Source organism: Oncorhynchus gorbuscha, linkage group LG22 (assembly GCF_021184085.1).
Source record: "Oncorhynchus gorbuscha isolate QuinsamMale2020 ecotype Even-year linkage group LG22, OgorEven_v1.0, whole genome shotgun sequence".
Classification (NCBI taxonomy): domain Eukaryota; kingdom Metazoa; phylum Chordata; class Actinopteri; order Salmoniformes; family Salmonidae; genus Oncorhynchus; species Oncorhynchus gorbuscha.
Window position 1 is genome coordinate 1849726 of NC_060194.1, and position 27524 is coordinate 1877249.

At 43.8% G+C, this 27524-nt stretch overlaps 1 protein-coding gene across 1 annotated transcript in view; it reads left to right on the forward strand.

The window, feature by feature from the left end:
- Window positions 1-26957, forward strand: part of LOC124009614 (tomoregulin-1-like) — a 67883-nt gene extending 40926 nt beyond the window's left edge. The window contains exons 2-10 of the mRNA XM_046321594.1: window positions 1456-1565; window positions 8437-8566; window positions 11161-11187; window positions 17750-17846; window positions 18188-18336; window positions 23552-23605; window positions 24325-24442; window positions 24695-24856; window positions 25360-26957. Coding sequence (XP_046177550.1) covers window positions 1456-1565; window positions 8437-8566; window positions 11161-11187; window positions 17750-17846; window positions 18188-18336; window positions 23552-23605; window positions 24325-24442; window positions 24695-24856; window positions 25360-25444 — 932 coding nt within the window. The 3' untranslated portion in view covers window positions 25445-26957. The remainder of the gene's footprint in view (window positions 1-1455; window positions 1566-8436; window positions 8567-11160; window positions 11188-17749; window positions 17847-18187; window positions 18337-23551; window positions 23606-24324; window positions 24443-24694; window positions 24857-25359) is intronic.
- The last annotated feature ends 567 nt before the right edge of the window (window positions 26958-27524 follow it).

The following is a 27524-nucleotide window of genomic DNA, read 5'->3' on the forward strand; positions in this document are numbered from 1 at the left end:
GTATCGAAAGCCTTTGACAGGTCAATGAAGATTCATACACTAGTTATAAATTATGTAGTTTCCTGTAAGATGCAACAGAGATGGTGCTGGTCTAAAACCCGACTGATTTACATTTATAATACATTTCTAAGATAAAATAGGGCGATAATTATTTAGGTCACAAGGGTCACCACCTTTGTGGAGGGGGAGTACATGGGCCGCCTTCCAATCCTTGGGGATAGTACCAGATTTAATCATCAGGTAAAAGGATTCAGCTGTCAGGGTGGCAGAGAGCTGCAGTAAAAGCGGATCAAGCATATCAACCCCAGTGGATTTCTTTTCACATCAATCTTAAGCAAAGCATCTAGAACATCACAGATAGTAAATTGTTGAAATGAAAACAAAGATTCACTACATGGTGGGTAGTAGTGAACACATGGTGGGTAGTAGTGAACACACGGTGGGTAGTAGTGAACACATGGTGGGTAGTAGTGAACACATGGTGGGTAGTAGTGAACACGCGGTGGGTAGTAGTGAACACATGGTGGGTAGTAGTGAACACGCGGTGGGTAGTAGTGAACACGCGGTGGGTAGTAGTGAACACGCGGTGGGTAGTAGTGAACACGCGGTGGGTAGTAGTGAACACGCGGTGGGTAGTAGTGAACACGCGGGGCTGGGTTAGTAGTGAACACGCGGGCTGGGTAGTAGTGAACACGTTCTGGTGGGTAGTAGTGAACACGTTTTCTGGTGGGCTGGTAGTTACCAACACGCATGGGTTCTGTAGTGAACACGGGTGGGTTAGTAACCCAACATGTTTTCTGAACACGCCCAGGGATGGGTAGTAGTGAACACTATTTACGGGATGGGTAGTAACCCAACATGTTCTGTCCACTATGGGATGGTTAGTGAACAACGCGTTGGGTCCAGTAGTTAACACGGGATGGGTTAGTAGTGAACACGCATGTTCTGTAGTAGTGAACACGGGCTGGGTAGTAAATGAACACATGTTGGGTAGTAGTGAACACGCGGTGGGTTAGTAGTGAACATGTTCTGTCGGTGGGTAGTAGTGAACACGCAGGGCTGGGTTAGTAGTGAACATGTTCTGTCCAGGTGGGTAGTAGTGAACATGTTCTGCCAGGTGGGTAGTAGTGAACACAACATGTTCTGTCCAGTATTTAACACGGGTGGGTAGTAGTGAACACGCGGTGGGTAGTAGTGAACACATGGTGGGTTATTTATGCAGCCCAACTGACTAGGTCAAAATAACCCAACATGTTTTCTGTCCAGTATTTACCCAGGGCTGGGTTACCAAATAACCCAAATTGGGTTGTTTTTAATGCAGCATTTTTTAAATGGATGGGACTTGGTCAAAGTAGTGCACTAAATAGGGAATGGGGTGCCATTTGGAACGCACAGATGTGTAGCCTACATTAAAAATTAATGAATGACCTCTTTTTTTTTTCTTCGTCTTACTAGATCTGTCAGAGAAGAAGAGCGACCTACGAGTGTGTGACGACTCCAGCTGCCGTTTTGGAGGTGTCTGCAGGGATGACGGAGCCACGCTGAAGTGTGCGTGCCAGTTTCAGGTATGTGGTGTAGTTTCTACCAGATTTTTTGTGCGTACATGTTTACCTACAGTATCAGGTTCAGAATGTCCTGACAAGGTAGGAAAACACGAGCCTGCAGTGTGTGTATTTTTATGTTGAAACAAATGATGAATGATATGCTTGGCAGAGGTGGGTAGAGTGCTGATAATCTGGATTTAAGTGAAGGTATTGTTACTTAGATTGTAATTTACTCAAGTAAATGTAAAAGTAGAAAGAAACTACTCAAGTGATAGTAAAAAGGATCCGGTCAGAAAACTACTTAAATACTAGTTACACATTTAGTTTGTTTATTTTTTACACCTTATGGTAAAATGTGACAGCAAACAAAGGCAACAACAACTTAGTGCAATTGATTTGAAATGCGTTATTTAAGCCTGCTAGCACCATCTTGCAGATGTCCTCCAGCATAGTTACTCCCTTCAAAGAACAGCGCAAACTGGCTCTAACCAGAATAGAAAGAGGAGTGGGAGGCACCGGTGCACAAATGAGCAAGAGGGTAAGTACATTCGAGTGTCTAGTTTGAGAAACAGACGCCTCACAAGTCCTCAACTGGCTGCTTGAATAAATAGTACCCGCAAAACACTAGTCTCAACGTCAAAAAAAATCTCCTTAGGAGTGAATACATGTGCTTCACTTCAAGAGCTGTGGTGGAGATACAGGGTTTGATGGACAACTGAGAGCCAATAAATGTATAATCACAACAGTCACTAGGTTTTCATCTGACAGCGACAATAGAGTAAAATAAATCCATGTACACACAGAGAGTAACTAGAAAAGTACTAGTTCTTCCACAAACAGACTTAAGTACATGTAAAGCGTTACTTGTTGTGCGTTACTACCCACCCCCGGTGCTTGGTATAGCTTCGGAGAGGAGTGCTGTTGTTTTCGCCCTCTAGTCTAGGTGGCTTTCTGTAGTCTGAGGTGCTGAATGAGAAGGCCACCATATTTCTCTCTAATGTGACTGTAATTGCAACAGAAGGAGGACAGGTGTGTGTGTGTGAAGAAACCAGAATACCTTAGAGACATAGTTTAATGGGGAGACTGAGCAATAGCCTACAGTATGTCTTCAATCAGTCCTTGCCTGCAAAGCCTTTATGAAGCTTCCTAGATGCGACATTACATAGGTTATAACCATTCATGACATTCCCTCAACGATGGATGACTAGAATGTACAGTGCATTAGGGGAATTATTCAGACCACTTGACTTTTTCCACATTTTGTTACGTTACAGCCTTATTCTAAAATGTATTAAATTGTTTATTCCCCTCATCAATCTTGACACAATACCCCATAATGACATCACAATACCCCATAATGACATCACAATACCCCATAATGACATCACAATACCCCATAATGACATCACAATACCCCATAATGACAAAGTAAAAACAGTTTTTTAGAAATGTGTAACAAAACTGATATCACATCTACATACGTTTTCAGACCCTTTACTCAGTACTTTGTTTAAGCACCTTTGGCAACGATTACTGCCTCGAGCCTAGTATATGACGCTACAAGCTTGGCACACCTGTATTTGTGGAGTTTCTCCCATTTCTTCTCTGCAGATCCTCTCAAGCTCTGTCAGGTTGGATGGGGAGCGTTGCTGCACAGAAATGTTCAGGTCTCTCCAGAGATGTTCGATCGGGTTCAAGTCCGGGCTTCCCTCGATCATGACTAGTCTCCCAGTCCCTGCCACCACTATGCTTTGCCGTAGGGATGGGGCCAGGATTCCTCCAGACGTGAAAGATTTCAATCTTGGTTTCATCAGACCAAATAATCTTGTTTCTCATGATCCTTTATGTGCCTTTTGGCAAACTCCAAGCAGGCTGTCATGTGCCTTTTACTGAGGAGTTGCTTCCGTCTGGCCACTCTACCATAAAGGCCTGATAGGTGGAGTGCTGCGGTGTGACTAGGGTGGGCATTCTAGTTTCTTTATTTCTATGTTTACTGTTTCTATGTTTTGGCCGGTTATGGTTCTCAATCAGGGACAGCGGTCTATTGTTTTGTCTCTGATTGGGAATCATACTTAGGCAGCCTGTTTTTCCACCTTAGTTGTGGGTAGTTAGCTGTAGTCAGCTTCACGTTAGTGTTTGGTGTTTTCTTGTTGGCAACATTCCAAATAAAAAAGAAATGCACGCTCACCACGCTGCACCTTGGTCCGGTCATTTCCCTGACGACGTTCGTGACTGAACTACCCACCACAAACGGACCAAGCAGTGTGGTAAGGAGAACTGGACATGGGAGGACAGCCTGAATGGGAAAGGATCCTGGACGTGGGAGGAGATCCTGGCGGGAAAGGATTGCCTGCCATGGGAGCAGGTGGAAGCAGCGAGGAAAAGGGCCCAGGATTACACAGGGTCACGGCTGACACGAAAGACCGGGATGCCACTCCCAAAAATATTTGGGGGACGCACACAGGGAGTGTGGCTTAGTCAGGGTTCAGACCTGAGCCAACTCCTCGTGCTTACCGTAGGGAGCGTGGTACTGGTCAGGCACCGTGTTATGCGGTGGAGCGCATGGTGTCTGCAGTGCGCGTTCACATCCCGGTGCGCTACATTCCAGCTCCCCGCATTGGACGGGCTAGAGTGGGCATCCAGCCAGGACAGATGGTGCCGGCTCAGCGCGCCTGGCCTCCAGTGCGTGATCCATGGCACGAAGCCTCCAGTGCGTGATCCATGGCACGAAGCCTCCAGTGCGTGATCCATGGCACGAAGCCTCCAGTGATGATCCATGGCACGAAGCCTCCAGTGATGATCCATGGCACGAAGCCTCCAGTGATGATCCATGGCACGAAGCCTCCAGTGATGATCCATGGCACGAAGCCTCCAGTGATGATCCATGGCACGAAGCCTCCAGTGATGATCCATGGCACGTGATGATCCATGCCTCCAGTGATGATCCATGGCACGAAGCCTCCAGTGATGATCCATGGCACGAAGCCTCCAGTGATGATCCATGGCACGAAGCCTCCAGTGATGATCCATGGCACGAAGCCTCCAGTGATGATCCATGGCACGAAGCCTCCAGTGATGATCCATGGCACGAAGCCTCCAGTGAGGGTCCATGGCACAAAGCCTCCAGCATTGATCTGCGGTCTGGAGCCTCCGGCATTGATCTGCGGTCCGGAGCCTCCGGCATTGATCTGCGGTCCGGAGCCTCCGGCATTGATCTGCGGTCCGGAGCCTCCGGCGAGGGTCCCCGGTCCGGAGCCTCCGGCGAGGGTCCCCGGTCCGGAGCCTCCGGCGAGGGTCCCCGGTCCGGAGCCTCCGGCGAGGGTCCCCGGTCCGGGCCTCCGGCGAGTCGGGGGTGCCAGAGGTGGAGCGGGGTCTGCATCCCGCACCGGAGCCGCCACCGTAGTAGATGCCCACCCGGACCCTCCCCTATAGAGTCAGGTTTTGCGGCCGGAGTCCGCACCTTTGGGGGGGTACTGTCACGCCCCGGCCATAGAGAGGCTTATATTCTCTATTTTGGTTAGGCCAGGGTGTGACTAGGGTGGGCATTCTAGTTTCTTTATTTCTATGTTTTGTCCGGGTATGGTTCTCAATCAGGGACAGCTGTCTATTGTTGTCTCTGATTGGGGATCATACTTAGGCAGCCTTTTCCCCACCTGTGTTTTGTGGGTAGTTATTTTCTGTTTAGCTGTTTAGTTGCCTGACAGAACTGTGCGCTTTCATTTTTCTACTTTGTTATTTTGTTGCGGTGTTCAGTTTAATAAATATCATGAACGCCTACCACGCTGCACCTTGGTCTCCTTTAACCCATGAGAGCCGTGACAGCTGCAGAGATGGTTGTTTTGCACGGACTATTACCTGTGGGACATTATGTAGACAGGTGTGTGCTTTTCCAAATCATGTCCAATCAATTGAATTTACCACAGGTGAACTCCAATCAAGTTGTAGAAACATCTCAAGGATGATCAATGGAAACAGGATGCACCTGAGATCAATTTCAAGTCTCATAGCGAAGGGTCTGAATACTTATTTAATAAGGTAGTTCTGTTTTTTTATTTTATAAGGCGCTAACGTAACAAAATATGGAAAGGTGAGGGGTCTGAATACTTTCCGAAGGCACTGTATATTTATATTATGGTTTTGGCTACTCAATGACAGCTTGTGCATTAGCTAGCTTACTACCTATTTCGCATTTTCTTGTTGTGAAAGTATCTGCACTCTCAAATCAAAATCAAATCAAATCCAATTTTACTTGTCACATGCACATGGTTAGCAGATGTTAATGCGAGTGTAGCGAAATGCTTGTGCTTCTAGTTCCGACAATGCAGTAATAACCAACAAGTAATCTAACCTAACAATTCCACAACTACCTTGTATACACAGTGTAAAGGAATGAATGTACATAAAAATATATAGATGAGTGATGGTACAGAACGGCATAGGCAAGATGCAGTAGATGGTATCGAGTACAGTATATACATATGAGATGAGTAATGTAGGGTATGTAAACAAGATGCAGTAGATGGTATAGAGTACAGTATATACATATGAGATGAGTAATGTAGGGTATGTAAACAAGATGCAGTAGATGGTATAGAGTACAGTATATACATATGAGATGAGTAATGTAGGGTATGTAAACAAGATGCAGTAGATGGTAGAGAGTACAGTATATACATATGAGATGAGTAATGTAGGGTATGTAAACAAGATGCAGTAGATGGTATAGAGTACAGTATATACATATGAGATGAGTAATGTAGGGTATGTAAACAAGATGCAGTAGATGGTAGAGAGTACAGTATATACATATGAGATGAGTAATGTAGGGTATGTAAACAAGATGCAGTAGATGATATAGAGTACAGTATATACATATGAGATGAGTAATGTAGGGTATGTAAACAAGATGCAGTAGATGGTATAGAGTACAGTATATACATATGAGATGAGTAATGTAGGGTATGTAAACAAGATGCAGTAGATGATATAGAGTACAGTATATACATATGAGATGAGTAATGTAGGGTATGTAAACAAGATGCAGTAGATGGTATAGAGTACAGTATATACATATGAGATGAGTAATGTAGGGTATGTAAACAAGATGCAGTAGATGGTATAGAGTACAGTATATACATATGAGATGAGTAATGTAGGGTATGTAGATGGTATAGAGTACAGTATATACATATGAGATGAGTAATGTAGGGTATGTAGATGGTATAGAGTACAGTATATACATATGAGATGAGTAATGTAGGGTATGTAGATGGTATAGAGTACAGTATATACATATGAGATGAGTAATGTAGGGTATGTAAACAAGATGCAGTAGATGGTAGAGAGTACAGTATATACATATGAGATGAGTAATGTAGGGTATGTAAACAAGATGCAGTAGATGGTATAGAGTACAGTATATACATATGAGATGAGTAATGTAGGGTATGTAAACAAGATGCAGTAGATGGTATAGAGTACAGTATATACATATGAGATGAGTAATGTAGGGTATGTAAACAAGATGCAGTAGATGGTATAGAGTACAGTATATACATATGAGATGAGTAATGTAGGGTATGTAAACAAGATGCAGTAGATGGTATCGAGTACAGTATATACATATGAGATGAGTAATGTAGGGTATGTAAACAAGATGCAGTAATGATATAGAGTACAGTATATACATATGAGATGAGTAATGTAGGGTATGTAAACAAGATGCAGTAGATGGTATAGAGTACAGTATATACATATGAGATGAGTAATGTAGGGTATGTAAACAAGATGCAGTAGATGGTAGAGAGTACAGTATATACATATGAGATGAGTAATGTAGGGTATGTAAACAAGATGCAGTAGATGGTATAGAGTACAGTATATACATATGAGATGAGTAATGTAGGGTATGTAAACAAGATGCAGTAGATGGTAGAGAGTACAGTATATACATATGAGATGAGTAATGTAGGGTATGTAAACAAGATGCAGTAGATGATATAGAGTACAGTATATACATATGAGATGAGTAATGTAGGGTATGTAAACAAGATGCAGTAGATGGTATAGAGTACAGTATATACATATGAGATGAGTAATGTAGGGTATGTAAACAAGATGCAGTAGATGGTATAGAGTACAGTATATACATATGAGATGAGTAATGTAGGGTATGTAGATGGTATAGAGTACAGTATATACATATGAGATGAGTAATGTAGGGTATGTAGATGGTATAGAGTACAGTATATACATATGAGATGAGTAATGTAGGGTATGTAGATGGTATAGAGTACAGTATATACATATGAGATGAGTAATGTAGGGTATGTAAACAAGATGCAGTAGATGGTATAGAGTACAGTATATACATATGAGATGAGTAATGTAGGGTATGTAAACAAGATGCAGTAGATGGTATAGAGTACAGTATATACATATGAGATGAGTAATGTAGGGTATGTAAACAAGATGCAGTAGATGGTATAGAGTACAGTATATACATATGAGATGAGTAATGTAGGGTATGTAAACAAGATGCAGTAGATGGTATAGAGTACAGTATATACATATGAGATGAGTAATGTAGGGTATGTAAACAAGATGCAGTAGATGGTATAGAGTACAGTATATACATATGAGATGAGTAATGTAAGATATGTAAACATTATATTAAGTGACATTGGTTAAAGTGACTCGTGATACATTTTAAAATCCATTTTTCCATTATTAAAGTGGCGGGAGTTGAGTCAGTATGTTGGCAGCGGCCACTCAATGTTAGTGGTGGCTGTTTACCAGTCTGATGGCCTTTCTTCAACCTTCTGAGGTTGTGTATTGCCTCTTTGCATTACGTAGACACACTCACTATTTTGTTTTCTGCTTTTAATTTCAGTGCCACAAAAACTACATCCCTGTGTGTGGCTCCAATGGCGACACCTACCAGAATGAATGCTACCGAAGACAGGCCTCCTGCAAACAGCAGAGGCTCATATCACGCTCATCTGATGGGCCATGCTCTGCAGGTGAGTGTTTCCACTTCTACGTTACAATCAGAGAAATATCATTTCTTAAAGGATTTTTTTTTTTTAATTCCCTCAGACCACAGCAATTTGACTCGTATGTCCACAACCCATCACAGCCCAGAACAGAACATTCACTTGAATGGAAATGTCTGTTCAAATAATTGTATTTATATTATTACGTTCAATGGATGTAGACTTGTTCAGGGCGGCAGTCTGTCTACCTTACGCCCCTGCGCTCCTTCACTCCCCTGGTGGATTTAAAAGGAACAGAGGGGTGGAAGATATATGGTAGAAACTCTTTCCGCTCTAGTTCCAGCTGATGCCAATCCAATGAGCTTTGACATCCATGTGAGGGGAGTGAGCAAGTCCATACTTCAGGGAGAAGTGTGGGAATTAGAACGCAGCTCCAGGTTCTCTCAATCCCAGTCCTCAAGGGCTGGCGTGTCTACAGGGTTTCTACTCTCCTCGATACTTTATTGATTACACTGATTGGTTTGAGATTCCGCTCACCTCGTTTCCTAGGTCTACATCAATTAGCAATCAAAGACAATAGATGGAAAGCAGATGGCTCTGTTGGGGATACCTGTTGTCGAAATCACAATTTCAGAATAGGTGTATTTGTTAGTTATTTGCTTGTCATTCATCAGTGTACTGCTTTGAATAGGAAATATCTGACTGGTTAACCAGGTCTAACCCAGAAGCCAATTCTGAGGCAGAAACAAAAGCCCTGCACAGATTGCCCACAGACACACACTCACATCACTTGTTCACCTACACTAAGACAGACAGGTTTTTCTCCTCGAGTATCACAGACATCCCATTGTCATAACACATAGCAAAACGTGTGAGAAACGTTGAGCAACAGTTTCCAGCTCGTGTCGTGAAACCAATCTCTCAGGCGGTGGCCTGATTTCCCTGGTGACGCATCACAGCAGTGCACTCAGTTTACGACTTACCCGCGCGTTCTTGCGCCGCAAAATGCCCTCTGCTTCCTTCCCCTCTCTCCTTGCTTAGTCCCATTTCCTCTTGCCTATATTTAGGCTTTCTTTCATTGAAGCGTTTGGCGTCTATGAGTCGACTGCCGAGGCAACGCCATGAATAAATACTAAGGACCCTGATAAGGGCACCCTATTCACGGTTTAGTGCACTACTTCTGACCAGAGCCCTATGGGCCCTGTAGTGCTCTATAAAGGGAAAAGGTTGCCATTTAGGATGCAGCAATAGGGCTAAGCATTTGTTGCAGTAGTGAGTAGGAGTAGTTGCAGGAGTGTCCGTGTAGGTGGATGCCCTCCACTGTCCAAGAACACATTAAAAGGGGCATGGAGAGAGGAGACACCGTACATCGTTTATGATAAGCAATCAGCATTTGCTGGGATCGGGGAAAATTGGTAACAAAATTGGTCAGAGTCAAGGGTGTGTCAGAATCCGGATAGGAAAAAACCGTATTGTTTGGGTTACATAATAGAATTAGCATTCGGTATAAGAGTTGTTTAAACATTTTTATCAAACCCGCACCGAGTAGTGTGTCAATTGGGGCGGCAGCGTAGCCTAGTGGTTAGAGCGTTGGACTAGTAACCGGAAGGTTGCGAGTTCAAACCCCCGAGCTGACAAGGTACAAATCTGTCGTTCTGCCCCTGAACAGGCAGTTAACCCACTGTTCCCAGACCGTCATTGAAAATAAGAATCTGTTCTTAACTGACTTGCCTAGTTAAATAAAGGTTAAATAAAGGTTAAATAAAAAATAAAAAAATGTGAAGTGTGTCAATGCGCCGAATACAACAGGCTCCATCCAATAGTGAAAAAAAGGTATTAGGTGAACAATAGGTAAGTAAGGAAATAAAACAACAGAGAGTAACAGTAGCGAGGCTACATACAGACACCGGGTAGTCAGGCTGATTGAGGTAGTATGTACATGTAGATATGGTTCAAGTGACTATGCATATATGATGAACAGAGAGTAGCAGTAGTGAGGCTACATACAGACACCGGGTAGTCAGGCTGATTGAGGTAGTATGTACATGTAGATATGGTTCAAGTGACTATGCATATATGATGAACAGAGAGTAGCAGAAGCGTAAAACAGGGTTTGGTGGTGGGACACAATGCAGATATCCTGGTTAGCCAATGTGCGGGAGCACAGGTTGGTCGGCCCAATTGAGGTAGATTGAACTACAGAATGTTTTTGCAGTCAAGGCTGTGGTTTTGGGTTGAGTAACCCTTGAAGCTGATCTTTGGTAGTTTCTAGAGAACAGAGAGTAGCAGAATGTGTTTGCAGTCAAGACTGGGTTGTGGTTTTGGGTTGAGTAAACCTTGAAGCTGATCTTTTCTAGAGAATCTACGTCTGGTTCCTCTGTGGGGAACTTTAATTAAACGACGCAGCCAATATTCATCTCCTAATGCAACAATACCATGCCAAATTCTTGGAAGCATGTGTCCACTTCTTAATTCAAGCACACTGTGCCAAGATTTGTGTTGCCAGGATCTATTTCTTAATGCAACAACACTATGCCAAGAAATATAGGGAAGCAGTGTTTTTGAAGGGCATAAACCATATGTGGATTAGAATTGTGACAACGTCTTTCCTGTCTTCACAGATACCGGCTCCGGCTCTGGAGATGGAGGTACGTGGTATACTCTATGGTTAATCCTGTGTTAAGCATATACATCCGGTATGGTTTTCCAACTACACATGTACTAGATGATAAAGCATCGAAATAATCTGCACGTACAGTCATTTGTTCTGTGACTTAGGCAAATATATCAGTGAAACATACTTACATGCCTCAAAGGCCCCAAAATGACTACATTGGACAAGAAAGGGGCACACCTGAAACCACGGATTGTGCGGTTTCACAAGTTAAGAATGACGGTCGTATGTGTTAATGTGAACCATTTAGGTAAAATGTGAGGTAAACGTTATTAGAAAAATAAACCTCCGTACTGCCTCTTAACTTTGAACCCTTTTTGAAGATTTTTCCTCATGCGACATGGAATGGTGTACCAAGTCCTAGGAAGTACACGGGCTTGATACACCAAGCACTTATTTTCTGTTCATGCTGAATGCTAATGCAGTCCCTTGACTGTGACAATTGGTGTGTCGGACATTTCTGGAAATGCCTATTTACATTGCGGTTTAACTTTACATCCCCCTTGCTTATTCACTACTTCTGAAAGCTTCCAACTCTTGAGTTTGTCTCGGAATACATTTCAGACAATACACAACAAATTCCTTTAATGAATACTCAAGCTGGCTTTTTGGATGATTTGTGAATGGGGGTTACACACGCCAGTGAACCGCCTGGCTTTGTACACAGTCTGTAAGCAACCTGGAATATTAAGTCTAATAATAATGGTCCGAGAGAAAAATGGCCGTTCGTTCGTCCCAGTAACTTCTCCTGATGGAGGCATTGATATTTCAGTAACACTATTTGGATAGTCCATCTACAGACTATCGGTAACATTTCAATTGCATGTCTTTAGCATCTCAACAGTCTATATCGCCATTTTCAACAAGCTATAGATGCTCAACAAACCATCTGTAGACTATTAGCACCATTTTCAAACAGCGTATCTGTAGCCTGTCAGTAATATTTGAACAGTGTATTCTCTCACTTGCACAAATGCCAAGCCCATCGAGACATTTTGTGACCATCTGCATGTGGCGACCGCAGCGTTTGTTGTTTAATGTGGTTTTAATTGGAAAGCAGTGACTGGGGACCCAATATCTCTACCATCTGCACAGGACTGGATAGACTGTGCAGAATCCCCTACAGGCGATTGGCTGAGCTGTTTATGACATAAATTATTAAAGTGCAATTGAGCTCTGATGCTTGTGTATCTGTCTGTGTGCTTTGGATGCGTTTCGCTGTCCCCTTTGAACACGGTTGAGTTCACAGTGGTTCTCTGTAGGGATTGTGTGTGTGTGTGTGTGTGTGATTGCTGTGTCTGGTGTGTTTGAGGATTGTCTGGTGTGTGTGAGGATTGTCTGCTGTTTGTACCTAATATGTTGTGTATCAGAGGTGGTTGGATGGATTGCTGTGTCTGGTGTGTTTGAGGATTGTCTGGTGTGTGTGAGGATTGTCTGCTGTTTGTACCTAATATGTTGTGTATCAGAGGTGGTTGGATGGAAGGACAGGCTCATGGTAATGGCTGGAACGGAATTATGGGAGGACAGGCTCGTGGTAATGACTGGAACGGAATTATGGGAGGACAGGCTCGTGGTAATGACTGGAACAGAATTATGGGAGGACAGGCTCATGGTAATGGCTGGAACGGAATTATGGGAGGACAGGCTCGTGGTAATGGCTGGAACGGAATTATGGGAGGACAGGCTCGTGGTAATGGCTGGAACGGAATTATGGGAGGACAGGCTCATGGTAATGGCTGGAACGGAATTATGGGAGGACAGGCTCGTGGTAATGGCTGGAACGGAATTATGGGAGGACAGGCTCGTGGTAATGGCTGGAACGGAATTATGGGAGGACAGGCTCGTGGTAATGGCTGGAACGGAATTATGGGAGGACAGGCTGGAACGGAATTATGGGAGGACAGGCTCGTGGTAATGGCTGGAACGGAATTATGGAATGGAACTTTGTGTTGGACACCATTCCATTTACTCCATTCCAGACATTGTTGGAGGACAGGCATTCCTGTGGTGTGTGTGAGCTGGAGACGGAATTATGGGAGGAACAGAATGTTTGTTTGGTAAGCCTTTGGCTGTGAACGGAATGTTGGGAGGACAGGCTCGTGTTGTAATAATGTAAAAAGAGTGGAAGGTTGCTAGCAATGTGAAAGGGTTGTTGTGGGGTGGTAGGGTTGTGTTCAATACAGGTGTATAATGTCCTGCTTTGGCAAAGCAAAGCAAATGTAATCAAAACAAGGGACTGGACAGGTCGTGGTAATGGCTATCTAGAGAATGGAGAATTGCTGTTGGTTTGGGCGGACTGCTGGATGTGGACTTACATCCGTTAAACCCATTTGATAAAAGGATGCTGTCACGTTCTGACCATAGTTCTTGTGTGTTTTCCTTGATTTAGTGTTGGTCAGGACGTGAGCTGGATGGGCATTCTATGTTGTGTGTCTAGTTTGTCTATTTCTATGTTTGGCCTGATTGGTTCTCAATCAGAGGCAGGTGTTGGTCATTGTTCCCATTGGGAACCAGATTTAGGTGGTTTTGTGTAGGGGGTTTGTGGGAGATTGTTTCCTGAGTGTTCTCTGAGATAGGACTGTTTGTGGGGAGAACTGAGAACTGTGTTTGTTTGATAGGACTGTTTGTGTGATTGTTTCCTCTGTGTTCTCTGCTTCAGATAGGACAGTTTTCGGGTTTTGCCATGTTTATTGTTTTGTAGTGTGTTCATGTTGAATTTCTGTTATTAAAGAACTATGGACACTTACCACGCTGCGCATTGGTCCTCCGATCCTTCTCGCTTCTCCACCTCAGACGAAGAGGAGGAGGAAAACCCTTAGAGATAAAAAATATTCACCTCTCTGTTTTATCAAGTAATGTATATCAATCGACTCTGTAATAACGTGCTACAATTTAAGTGGAAATAATCTTGGATGTGACTGTATCTAAAGTCATTTATTCTTGGAGAATATAACGTATAAATGCCTCCATGAGCTTTTTAATGTGGTACATATAGTTTCTTGGGTAATGCTGACCACATCTGGTGACACAGGTCAGCCTAGCAGCGACAACAAAGCCTTAGCAGATCTTTATCTATTGACCCTGTGTCGTCCCGACGAAACACAACTGAGCACCACAGGCAATACAAGCATAAGCAGCGGGCCAATCTGTCAGTACAGCGGCGATAGCCCATATTCCCCCCACGACGGCCGCCCCGGTTTATTGCGTCTGATCAAATATGGGTTAATTGTAATCCGCTTTGACAGTGGTGGGCGTGTTTTACATTAGGAAATTACACCGGATGAATCCCTAAACGGCCCTCGATGAATACAGCCCCAATCATCTGCACACAGATGATAATGATACCTCACCTCGTTGATATCTGCATTTAAGGTGTTGTTTGGGTGTTATTGCCTTGTCCGTAGTGAATGCTCTGCTCCACTGAAAAATCACCACTCCACTGCCAGATAATAGTAATGCATCGCTATAATTCCAAAATACCATGGTTTCTTTTCACTGTCATTATATAAATCCCTTTACTCATTCAACCTGGTGTAATAGAACGTGTGAGTCACTTTTCCCTTCCTTATCCGCCTCCTGTAAATGAGAATGTGAGAGTCACTAGTGTCTTTCCCCTTCCTTATTCGCCTCCTGTAAATGAGAATGTGTGAGTCACTTTTCCCTTCCTTATCCGCCTCCTGTAAATGAGAATGTGAGAGTCACTAGTGTCTTTTCCCTTCCTTATTCGCCTCCTGTAAATGAGAATGTGTGAGTCACTTTTCCCTTCCTTATCCGCCTCCTGTAAATGAGAATGTGTGAGTCACTTTTCCCTTCCTTATCCGCCTCCTGTAAATGAGAATGTGTGAGTCACTAGTGTCTTTTCCCTTCCTTATCCGCCTCCTGTAAATGAGAATGTGAGAGTCACTAGTGTCTTTCCCTTCCTTATCCGCCTCCTGTAAATGAGAATGTGAGAGTCAGTATCTTTTCCCTTCCTTATCCGCCTCCTGTAAATGAGAATGTGTGAGTCACTAGTGTCTTTTCCCTTCCTTATCCGCCTCCTGTAAATGAGAATGTGAGAGTCACTCCTGTAAATGAGAATGTCACTTTCTTTTCCCTTCCTTATCCGCCTCCTGTAAATGAGAATGTGAGTCACTAGTGTCTTTTCTCTTCCTTATCCGCCTCCTGTGAATGAGAATGTGAGTCACTAGTGTCTTTCCCTTCCTTATCCGCCTCCTGTAAATGATAATGTGTGAGTCACTAGTGTCTTTTCCCTTCCTTATTCGCCTCCTGTAAATGAGAATGTGTGAGTCACTTTTCCCTTCCTTATCCGCCTCCTGTAAATGAGAATGTGAGTCACTAGTGTCTTTCCCCTTCCTTATCCGCCTCCTGTAAATGAGAATGTGTGAGTCACTAGTGTCTTTTCCCTTCCTTATCCGCCTCCTGTAAATGAGAATGTGTGAGTCACTAGTGTCTTTCCCTTCCTTATCCGCCTCCTGTAAATGAGAATGTGAGAGTCAGTGTCTTTTCTCTTCCTTATCCGCCTCCTGTAAATGAGAATGTGTGAGTCACTAGTGTCTTTTCCCTTCCTTATCCGCCTCCTGTAAATGAGAATGTGAGTCACTAGTGTCTTTTCTCTTCCTTATCCGCCTCCTGTGAATGAGAATGTGAGTCACTAGTGTCTTTCCCTCCTGTAAATGAGAATGTGTGAGTCACTAGTGTCTTTTCCCTTCCTTATCCGCCTCCTGTAAATGAGAATGTGAGTCACTAGTGTCTTTTCCCTTCCTTATTCGCCTCCTGTAAATGAGAATGTGTGAGTCACTTTTCCCTTCCTTATCCGCCTCCTGTAAATGAGAATGTGAGTCACTAGTGTCTTTCCCCTTCCTTATCCGCCTCCTGTAAATGAGAATGTGAGAGTCAGTGTCTTTTGTAAGTCGCTCTGGATAAGAGCGTCTGCTAAATGACTTAAATGTAAATGTAAATGTTTTCCCTTCCTTATCCGCCTCCTGTAAATGAGAATGTGAGAGTCAGTGTCTTTTCCCTTCCTTATCCGCCTCCTGTAAATGAGAATGTGAGAGTCAGTGTCTTTTCCCTTCCTTATCCGCCTCCTGTAAATGAGAATGTGAGAGTCAGTGTCTTTTCCCTTCCTTATCCGCCTCCTGTAAATGAGAATGTGAGAGTCACTAGTGTCTTTCCCCTTCCTTATCCGCCTCCTGTAAATGAGAATGTGTGAGTCAGTGTCTTTTCCCTTCCTTATCCGCCTCCTGTAAATGAGAATGTGTGAGTCACTTTTCCCTTCCTTATCCGCCTCCTGTAAATGAGAATGTGAGAGTCAGTGTCTTTTCTCTTCCTTATCCGCCTCCTGTAAATGAGAATGTGAGAGTCACTAGTGTCTTTCCCTTCCTTATCCGCCTCCTGTAAATTAGAATGTGAGAGTCACTAGTGTCTTTTCCCTTCCTTATCCGCCTCCTGTAAATGAGTGATGGAAACAGGACGTTTCGGTTGTATAATTGACGGCAGATCATTTGTTCGTTCGACACGGTGGGATCTTTTTGTGTCGGTAAAATGTATTATGCGAGAGATGGCAGTGGAAACGCCTTTATGCGCAAATATATGATATATTCACCATCATATGGAAGTAAACCTGGAGTCTCATAATGATATGGTGTGTGTCGCCAAGTGATTTGAAACCGAGTGAATGATAGTCATGAAAAACCCTAGGCCTTAACCCTTAGGCCTTAACCCCTAGGCCTTAACCCCTAGGCCTTAGGCCTTAAACATTAACCCCTAGGCCTTAGGCCTTAAACATTAGGCCTTAACCCTTAGGCCTTAACCCTTAGGCCTTAACCCTTAGGCCTTAACCCCTAGGCCTTAACCCCTTAAACATTAGGCCTTAACCCCTAGGCCTTAACCCTTAACCCTAGGCCTTAACCCCTAGGCCTTAACCCCTAGGCCTTAACCCCTAGGCCTTAACCCCTTAAACATTAGGCCTTAACCCTTAGGCCTTAACCCCTAGGCCTTAACCCCTAGGCCTTAACCCCTAGGCCTTAACCCCTAGGCCTTAACCCCTAGGCCTTAACCCCCAGGCCTTAACCCCAGGCCTTAACCCCCAGGCCTTAACCCCCAGGCCTTAACCCCCAGGCCTTAACCCCTAGGCCTTAACCCCTAGGCCTTAACCCCTAGGCCTTAACCCTTAGGCCTTAACCCTTAGGCCTTAACCCTTAGGCCTTAACCCCTAGGCCTTAACCCTTAGGCCTTAACCCCCAGGCCTTAACCCCCAGGCCTTAACCCCCAGGCCTTAACCCCCAGGCCTTAACCCCTAGGCCTTAACCCTAGTCCTTAAACATTAGGCGCTGAAAATATGTTATTAGGAATATGGCAAAACATCCTACTTGCCTATCAGAAGGCAAGGTGAAGCTACTACCACGCCTACTTATCTTGGTTCTACATAAAGTGACAAGGGGCTAGGGGTTTCTCCTATACTGAGCCATTGTCTGAGCAAGAGAAACCCCGAATAGCTGGTAACAGTGTTTTGGATGTTGTCCACCCTGCTCTCCCAGAATACGAAGGCTCAGGCACAGACGCAGGGAAGAAGTTCACGAAGTGCGGCACGTGCAAGTATGGAGCGGAATGCGACGAGGACTCGGAGGACGTCTGGTGAGTGTCTGTAAAATAGTAACTATCTTTTTTGAATTATCATACAATAGGTCATAGAATATTGAACTTAAGCGTTGACGAGTTGTCTCCGGCCTCATTGTAGGACCAACAATATTAAACACATTGTCATTAGAATCTAAAATACATTTTACATTTCAATACTATATCATACGGCATCAATATACAGTGTTAGTATCATGGAGTATAATCCTACGTAATCACCCTCTGAACATACACGTCCAAGAGATCTTCCTAATATACTGTAGTCGACGCTGATGGAAGTAGACCAGGAGTTTGGAGTGAAACAATAAGGGTTAAACGTGTTCCTCTTTTTCTGTCAGGTGCATATGTAACATTGACTGCAGTGGACACAATGAGAACCCTGTGTGCGCCACGGACGGAAACTCCTACAACAACCCCTGTCTGGTCCGAGAGGCCTCGTGCATGAAGCAGGAGCAGATCGATGTCAAGCATCTTGGGAGATGCCCAGGTGAGACTGAGCCCTACGCTCTCTGCAACTAGTAAAACTGGTTTACTGCTTGCGAAATGTTTTTTTTTTTTTTTACTGCTTTTTTTTTCATTTGGGCACACAAACTCACAACCTACTGTACACAACTGGGTTGAATTGGTGTACTTTTGTAATTCGCAAAGGTTATGGCGCAGCTTTTCAAAGCCCAGCAAGACCAGATTTGGGGATTTTCCCATTTTGACGTAGTCGTCTACTGAAATTCCAAAATGTGTCTCTTTTGAACTTGTTTTAAATTGTTTTTAATTGTTTTTAATTGTTGTCACTAATTGGATCGGTGGGGGGGGTTTATGTTAGCATTATTCTAGTGTCAGTCTCTTACTTACACTGGAAACAAACTGGGAACTGGCCCCAGTCTATTTGGGCCATACCTACAGTATACAGCTAGCCTCCATAATTATGGTAGATGGCATAGGAAGCTAGCCATATTAGGGCTAAGCCAATGCCTCACTTTAAGCAGTATGTTCACATTTTAATTAACCGTTTTGAGTCTTTCGGAAGTGTAATTACACTAGTTCCAGGAACAATACTGTTAGCTTCACTCATCTCACCTGGAGACTTTCTTACGCTAACCCTATGCTACTACAAATGCTAGCTAACCATATGCCATCTTACCCCAAAAGCTGTCGTCCCATTGTAGCCTCATCGCACAAGTTATACAAAGTCACAAGTCACACTTGACACAAAGCTGTGGTAATGCTAGGCCCCGTTTCCACTCGTAGACTCCTTCATGCTCGCCTGACTGAAGCTGTGGTAATGCTAGGCCCCGTTTCCACTCGTAGAGTCCTTCATGCTCGCCTGACTGAAGCTGTGGTAATGCTAGGCCCCGTTTCCACTCGTAGAGTCCTTCATGCTCGCCTGACTGAAGCTGTGGTAATGCTAGGCCCCGTTTCCACTCGTAGACTCCTTCATGCTCGCCTGACACAAAGCTGTGGTAATGCTAGGCCCTGTTTCCACTCGTAGACTCCTTCATGCTCGCCTGACACAAAGCTGTGGTAATGCTAGGCCCCGTTTCCACTCGTAGAGTCCTTCATGCTCGCCTGACACAAAGCTGTGGTAATGCTAGGCCCCGTTTCCACTCGTAGAGTCCTTCATGCTCGCCTGACTGAAGCTGTGGTAATGCTAGGCCCCGTTTCCACTCGTAGACTCCTTCATGCTCGCCTGACTGAAGCTGCTCGCAGCCAGATAAGCCTCACCAGGCAGACACCTGTCGTCAGCACTGAGCCGATCGATCAGTCACTAAAATCAATGAGCACCAGGCAAGCGTATCAAAGCCTCAGAAGTCTGTCAACAAGCACACAAGCCCTGACCAGCGCCTCAAAAGGAATAACATTTATTTATACTCCCCCGCCGCCATTCCAAACCCCTGTCACGTCGAAACCTTCCCAGAATTCAATTTACTCAGCCGTGATTGAAGCTCGCTACGCCTTGTGTCTTTCAGAGGCATCTTTTGAGGGAAAAAGCTCAAATTAGTTCTGTTATCCCAGGTCACAGTATGAGAAGTTTTGATCTAGCCAATGCTGGATGAATTTTTTTTGGGGGGGGGGGTGTAGTGGAGAGGGGCTCATTTGTAGTCTTGTGTTGTCTGATGTTTCCAGACTCTGGGGTTGACAGTGCCAACACCCCAAGCTATTTCAGAAAACCACCCTCAGAGTATATCTTCTTAGACTTGATTTACTCAATACCCCCTCCCCCCCTTACTTTTTTACACAAAACTTGGCCGAAAGCCTAAAACGAGTGTTCCCACAGGTCCTAAAAATGCAGGACCGTTTATGGGTTTCTTGTTGGTTGTTTAAGGCAGTCAACTGTCCAGACTTGGGATCAAGTAGTATTTGTTTTCCTTCAAATACGTTGAGCATCTGATTGAGCCTGTCTGTAATTGCCAGGTGGGAGGGGTTTGCATTTGGTTCTTTTGTGCCAGATATGCTCAATCAATCCCAGGTCAATTATTTGAATGAAAGCATAATATTATTTGGAACCTGGTTTGCAGATGACAAAGCTACTGATTGCCTCTGTGGGAGAAAAGTCTAAGCAACAGTGTCCCTGCCTCAGTATGTAGAGCAGCAGACCAACTTGCCAGGATTTCCTTGACACAAACCGGGGTTAACATATTTTGACGCTCGAAAGCCCATAGGCCAAATGTTATCGCAGTTTCAATGAATACTTTCCCCATGATTTTATTTTAGCAGATTCATTCGTTCAACCACAGTGTCATTGATTAGAGTCGATTCATACTTGATCATTTTAAAATGTTGTTTTATATTTGACCTTTATTTAACCAGGCAAGTCAGTTAAGAACACATTCTTATTTTCAATGATGGCCTGGGAACAGTGGGTTAACTGCCTGTTCAGGGGCAGAACGATAGATTTGTACCTTGTCAGCTCTGGGATTTGAACTCACAACCTTCCGATTACTAGTCCAACGCTCTAACCACTAGGCTACCCTGCCGCCCCAGATTCCTTTAGGTTGTGCACTAACTTAAGGGTTAGTAAACTCGACAACTTCAAAATAACCACTGTTGCATGTTAGATGTTTGCACATCAAAGCAACAGCAAGGTAAATCTGTAGCTATCTCAGTAATGCTATATCTCGCAGCAATTCTCTCATAATCAGGCACTCTTTTTTTAGGTTAAAACAACCAGGATTATCACTCTAGAATTTTCTACAATCACTGACTTCCTACTGTGGCTGCATTGTGAGCAACTACACAGTGCAACATCAAAAACAAACACAAAAGAAAGAAGCACTGTCAATATTTCTAGAGGAAGGATAGAATCTAAAAAATGGATGAGTATGTGCTGCTGTGTTTACTTATTCACAGCCTCACTCTATTCCTCTTTTCCTCTCATCTTCCTGTTTAACATGCACCCCACCAACCGCTCTCGTCCGCGAGCCATCGCAACAAGACGAGAGCGGCGTTGTGTCAAGCCAGCGTTAGCTGTCGTCTGTTTTGTATGATAGGAAGACTACAAACACAGATTGACACAGAGACACACCACAATCACACACACTGTCCCAGCAACAGGCACTGGCACAACTCCCTGCACTTGTTGTTACATACCGGACTCTCCTCACATCGAAAGGCCCGTAAACACATAGACCTCTTTACGCCTCAGTTCTGACAGATAGATATCCCCCTTCAGACAGAGATTAAACATCCACCACTTCCTTGGAAACCCTGGGAAATAATTATCCTCCAATCATCCCCCACTTCCTGGGAAATAATTATCCTCCAATCATCCCCCATTTCCTTGGAAACCCTGGGAAATAATTATCCTCCAATCATCCCCCACTTCCTGGGAAATAATTATCCTCCAATCATCCCCCACTTCCTTGGAAACCCTGGGAAATAATTATCCTCCAATCATCCCCCATTTCCTTGGAAACCCTGGGAAATAATTATCCTCCAATCATCCCCCATTTCCTTGGAAATAATTATTATCCTCCAATCATCCCCCACTTCCTGGGAAATAATTATCCTCCAATCATCCCCCACTTCCTTGGAAACCCTGGGAAATAATTATCCTCCAATCATCCCCCACTTCCTTGGAAACCCTGGGAAATAATTATCCTCCAATCATCCCCCACTTCCTGGGAAATAATTATCCTCCAATCATCCCCCATTTCCTTGGAAACCCTGGGAAATAATTATCCTCCAATCATCCCCCACTTCCTTGGAAAAATAATTATCCTCCAATCATCCCCCACTTCCTTGGAAACCCTAATATTATCTCCAATCATCCCCCATTTCCTTGGAAACCCTGGGAAATAATTATCCTCCAATCATCCCCCACTTCCTGGGAAATAATTATCCTCCAATCATCCCCCACTTCCTGGGAAATAATTATCCTCCAATCATCCCCCACTTCCTTGGAAACCCTGGGAAATAATTATCCTCCAATCATCCCCCACTTCCTGGGAAATAATTATCCTCCAATCATCCCCCACTTCCTGGGAAATAATTATCCTCCAATCATCCATGAAGAGAAACATTCTCAGCCAGTTTGTTTGTTTGAGCCCGACTGACAGACATGCAGACAGATGGACAGGCACCTGTGATGGGCAGACGGTCTGACTGACGGGCAGACAGACTGACAGACATGCAGACACAGGCAGGCTGACTGACAGACACAGGCAGGCTGACTGACGGGCAGACACAGGCAGGCTGACTGACGGGCAGACACAGGCAGGCTTGACTGACGGGCAGACAGGCAGGCTGACTGACGGGCAGACACAGAAAAGGCAGACAGAACTCCAAGTCCTCACAGGCAGGCTGACTGACGGGCAGACACAGAAAAGACAGACAGAACTCCAAGTCCTCACAGGCAGACTGACTGACGGGCAGACACAGGCAGGCAGGCTGACTGGCACGGGCAGGCAGGCTGACAGACGGGCAGGCAGGCTGACTGACGGGCAGACACAGGCAGGCAGGCTGACTGACGGGCAGACACAGGCAGGCAGGCTGACTGACGGGCAGACACAGGCAGGCAGGCTGACTGACGGGCAGACACAGGCAGGCAGGCTGACTGACGGGCAGACACAGGCAGACATAGGGCCCAATCCCAAACCCATTAGTCCCCCCTCGTGGATCTGAGAGGACTAAACAGACAGAGGCCATCCATACCAGATGGGTGATGGCTATATATCCAATGCTGATAAGATCAGGAGGAAGGCACCAGCACAGACCGAACAGTAGCATTGGCTACATTTACCAGCTCTTAAAAAGACCTCAGGAGGAATGTGTATCTAAAACCTTGGTCATATTCTGATGACTGTATTCATGATGAACAACGTGTGTGCGTGTGTGCGTGTGTGTGTGTGTGTGTGTGTGTGTGTGTGTGTGTGTGTGTGTGTGTGTGTGTGTGTGTGTGTGTGTGTGTGTGTGTGTGTGTGTGTGTGTGTGTGTGTGTGTGTGTGTGTGTGTGTGTGTGTGTGTGTGTGTGTGTGTGTGTGTGTGTGTGTGTGTGTGTGTGTGTGTGTGTGTGTGTGTGTGTGTGTGTGTGTGTGTGTGTGTGTGTGTGTGTGTGTGTGTGTGTGTGTAATCATATTATCCATTATCATTTGGTGGGTGCTTATGTCTGTCCTATTTCACACACATACACATGTGTATTATATGCGTATATGAATGTGTGTGTGTGTGAGACAGAGCTTCAACTTATCTTCTCTTATTTCTACCAGCAGATAAAGAGAAAATGGGGAAGAAAGACGACGGAAGTTCCTACAATCTTTTAGGCAAGCATTTTTTCAATTGACTCTCTTCAATCTACCTGTCATTGTGTTGTTGATTTATGTAGTGGCATTGAAGTCATAATCCCACCATAAAGCCACAGTAGATTTTTTAAAACATTTTTTAAAACGCTCGGCAAACATAATGTAATACAGTGTACCAATAACACCACTTCACCTACGTACTGTAGCATAGAAGCAGATCAAAAGAAGAACAAATACAATACAGGACGGTATTTTCCATCTTTTCATTTTGTGCATTGCTATGATAATCAACTCAGTCTCTCGTCATTCCCATACACACCTCTGAGCATTTTGAATCGATGGCTTCAGTGCCGATACAATTCGTAATACTGTGCAATCAAATGTTACTGACAAAAGGGTTACCATAACAATGCCTAACATACACATGACATACAACTGTTCCTAACGAGAGGGAAATCAAATCAAAACGGACATGTGATGTCGTCACATATCATTACCGCAAATGCCATTCTCTCCTTATTTTTGTTTTCATTTTCAGATTTAGCAGTTTATTTGATTTTGATGTACACATTCGCAGCTGACGGCTATATTGCTGTAGACACAGTAGTTCACATGTCCCAAATAAATACAGTTGTGCTCAAAAGAAGTCTTGCAAATATTTAGGGATCCGGCGATTGCTAGGAGTAGTTTGCAAAAGTTGCTTGGGGTTATGTCTTTTCTTCTCAAATTCCATCTCTCAGACACCGCAGACCCAGGGGATGGCTTCTACGCCGGGATGCACATCCCCTGTGCGGAGAGCTACGCTGGCTTCTGTGTACACGGGACATGCGAGATCAAGTACAGCATGGCCACCTGCAGGTCTGTCTCACATCTGTCGTGGCTCCTCCTTTCCTTCTATCCCGATCACGTGCTGCAGGCAGATCGCTGACAGGCGAGACGCCCCACTGTTTGGATAGAGCGTGAAGCGGTCTGATAATCTGTGTGTCATAAATGGAAGGGTCGGAATATTTTGTTCATAATAGAAATGGAGCATTGTGACATTGTACAGCTGATCTTAATGCCATTTTTATTTTTCATCGTGGCTCTGTCTCCTTGCGATGGCGCCAACAGGTGTGACTCGGGCTACAAGGGGGCCCAGTGCGAGGAGCCCCAGGACTTCAACGTCCTGTATGTGGTGCCCAGCGGCCAGAAGCTCCACTACGTCCTCATCGCCGCCATCATTGGCGCCGTACAGATCGCCATCATCGTTGCCGTGGTGATGTGCATCATGAGGTAAGCGGCTAGGTGCCACAACTCTCACGGAGGGTGTGACGTTTCGGTCTTCCACATTGTCGTCAAGTTCAGCGACTGAGAGGATTGAAAATAACCCTCGGCGTGAGGTGTGTACGGCTTACAGCCAAGGAAGCCAACCGTATGTGTGACTGACGAGGGTTTAAACCTCCGGCGTGACACAGGACCGTTAGTCCGCTGAGCTAAAGCCTAGCTGTTCAAATCTTAGGCTCATCGCATGATAGTAATTCCGTGGAGTAGGTGTATGGATGCTAAGAAATAACATCTGGGTCAAAGGCAATCAATTAACTTTCTGTCGAGTTTTATTAAGTTATTCAGTGCTTAGAAGAGAATACAATATTAATGTGTGTGGGGAAAGTTAATCTTCCCTAGCCGACAGTTAAACAAACCATCCATCATTTAACAAAACCACATAAATCTCTCATAGCTTAGTTTTAAGCACCGACTTAGAATCTGAGGCTCAAAACTCATTTCCTTTTTTACAGGAAATGCCCGAAAAACAACAGGGGCCGTCGACAAAAGCAAAACCTCGGACACTTCTCATCAGACACTAACTCCAGGATGGTATAGCTCGTGTTTTTGAATATTTTTTTCTTACAACAATTTTTTTTTAATGTAAAGATTTGTCATTTTATTATTTTATTCTTCCAAAAAATATAGAAGAATGAGGATATTTATTTCAGGGACCTTCCTTTTCTGTTTCTCTGGTGGATATGTAGCGTATATTGCAGCGCTATATTTTTTTACATTTTCCAGCCACTGGTATGAGGAACCGTCGACCATGCCGCTCGTCGCTTACCCTTAAATCGGCATTTTTGTTAAGTTGTTTTTTTTATTCCTGTTTGTTTACTTTTTGCTTTTTTGTCTCGAAAATACGGCGAACTGGAAAATGAATCCCAAGGAAACATACACAGCGTCTGCCTATATGTAATGTGCTCCAAGACTCTCTCTCTCTCTCTTTCTATGTCTTTTTACAAATGATGTGCAGCTGATCACCAAAATGACGTTTTTATTTATTGGGTGAGGGGTCAGCCAGCAAGGTGGATAATATGTTTACACTTATTCTTTGATATGTAATTACAATTTTAAAGAATACACTGTGTTTAACTAGCTAATCATTTGTCATTTTATTCATGGTGACATTATTTAAACGTTTACATTATTATTACGAGGATTCTTTTTCTAATTCTAGTTACTGTACGGTATATTGCATGACTTGTGAAACTGTGTTCTGTGGTGTAGTTTTAACTTAAAGAAAAGATGACAAGTCCTCAAAGCTTTCATCTCAGCAGCTCTACCAGTCCGATTATGCCAGCACATTATGATAAGCCTCCATGTAAAATAGAATTCGGACGGTAGATTGATTGATTTGTCAGTGGGGGGAAAAAAGGAATGTGTCATTTTTAAAATAAATCTCCTGTCAGTCAAAAATGTATTTATGACTGGAGTTTGACTTTGATGGTGGAGACATGAAAGTGGATTGTAAATGCGTTGGAGCAGCATTTTTGGGGGGTCTTTTAACTGTCTTACAATCACAGGATTGTAATGAAAGAGCTGTTGACTTTGGGGGAGCAGTGGTATTTTATTTAATGATACAAAATGAAGGACTACACATTGAGATACTACTATCATCCCTTTAGGATACTTTCATGTAATTAAAAACTTATTGGTTGCCGAAATGGATGTAATAAAGGGTTTTCTTTTGAATGTGAGGATGTAATGCTGTTGTGGTTTCTCCACAAAACGTTACTTACATTTGCTCCTCAGCAAGACATTCCAAAAATACAGAGAAAATGTTGAATGGACGAATGAATAGGATGAAAAAGAACACTTCCCAGGTCCAAAGTGTGATGCTTAACCGCCAGTTTAAGTAGTTATTTATTTAATCACTGGGGCCTTTATGTAAATGTCTTTAGTCTGCCTACATCTGGTCGTAGGTCTTTGAGCGAAGTGTTTCTACTTGTTCTTTACCATCTCAGCCGTGACTAATAAATGTGACTAGAATGTGTTTGACATGTCGTTGATCGTCTGCATGTAGGACTTCATAGGCAATTTTTGTCCCCAAAAAATAAAATGGAAATGTTTTTTTAATGTGTTGTGGTTTCGAATGCATCAATGGGAATGAAATGTCCTGTTTTACTACACTGTCGTCCCTCAACAGAGAGGGAAGGGTAACCACACCACTCGTGTTCTATTTGTGACGCTTGATGCGCTGCAAGTCCCGCCTTTCCCATCTCCTCATTGGTTTTTAGGTGGGTGATTGACAGATGAACTGAGGTCCGTACTCCAGTCCAGTTGGTGGCAGTAATGCACCTTAAAGTTGGTTGCCAACCGCCATATAAAGTCCAAAGAAGAAGAAGAAGCCTGAAGGAGGAGAGATTACTAAAAATTAACTTTACACTTTTTTTCTGTGGATGAATTGTCGGAGTAGAGGACTTTTTGCCTTTCAGGTAAAATAACACAATGTTTATATCCCAGGACAAATTAGCTAGATAGCTAGTTAAATAGGACAAATTAGCTAGCAACAGCAAGCTAGCTAGCTACATTTCCATAAATGTTTATTGCTTTTTGACCTGTCCCCAAATTAATATAGTTGGTTCAGAGTTTGTTTTGATACTTCAAATTGGGTGTCCTGCTCATGTCTGGGGGG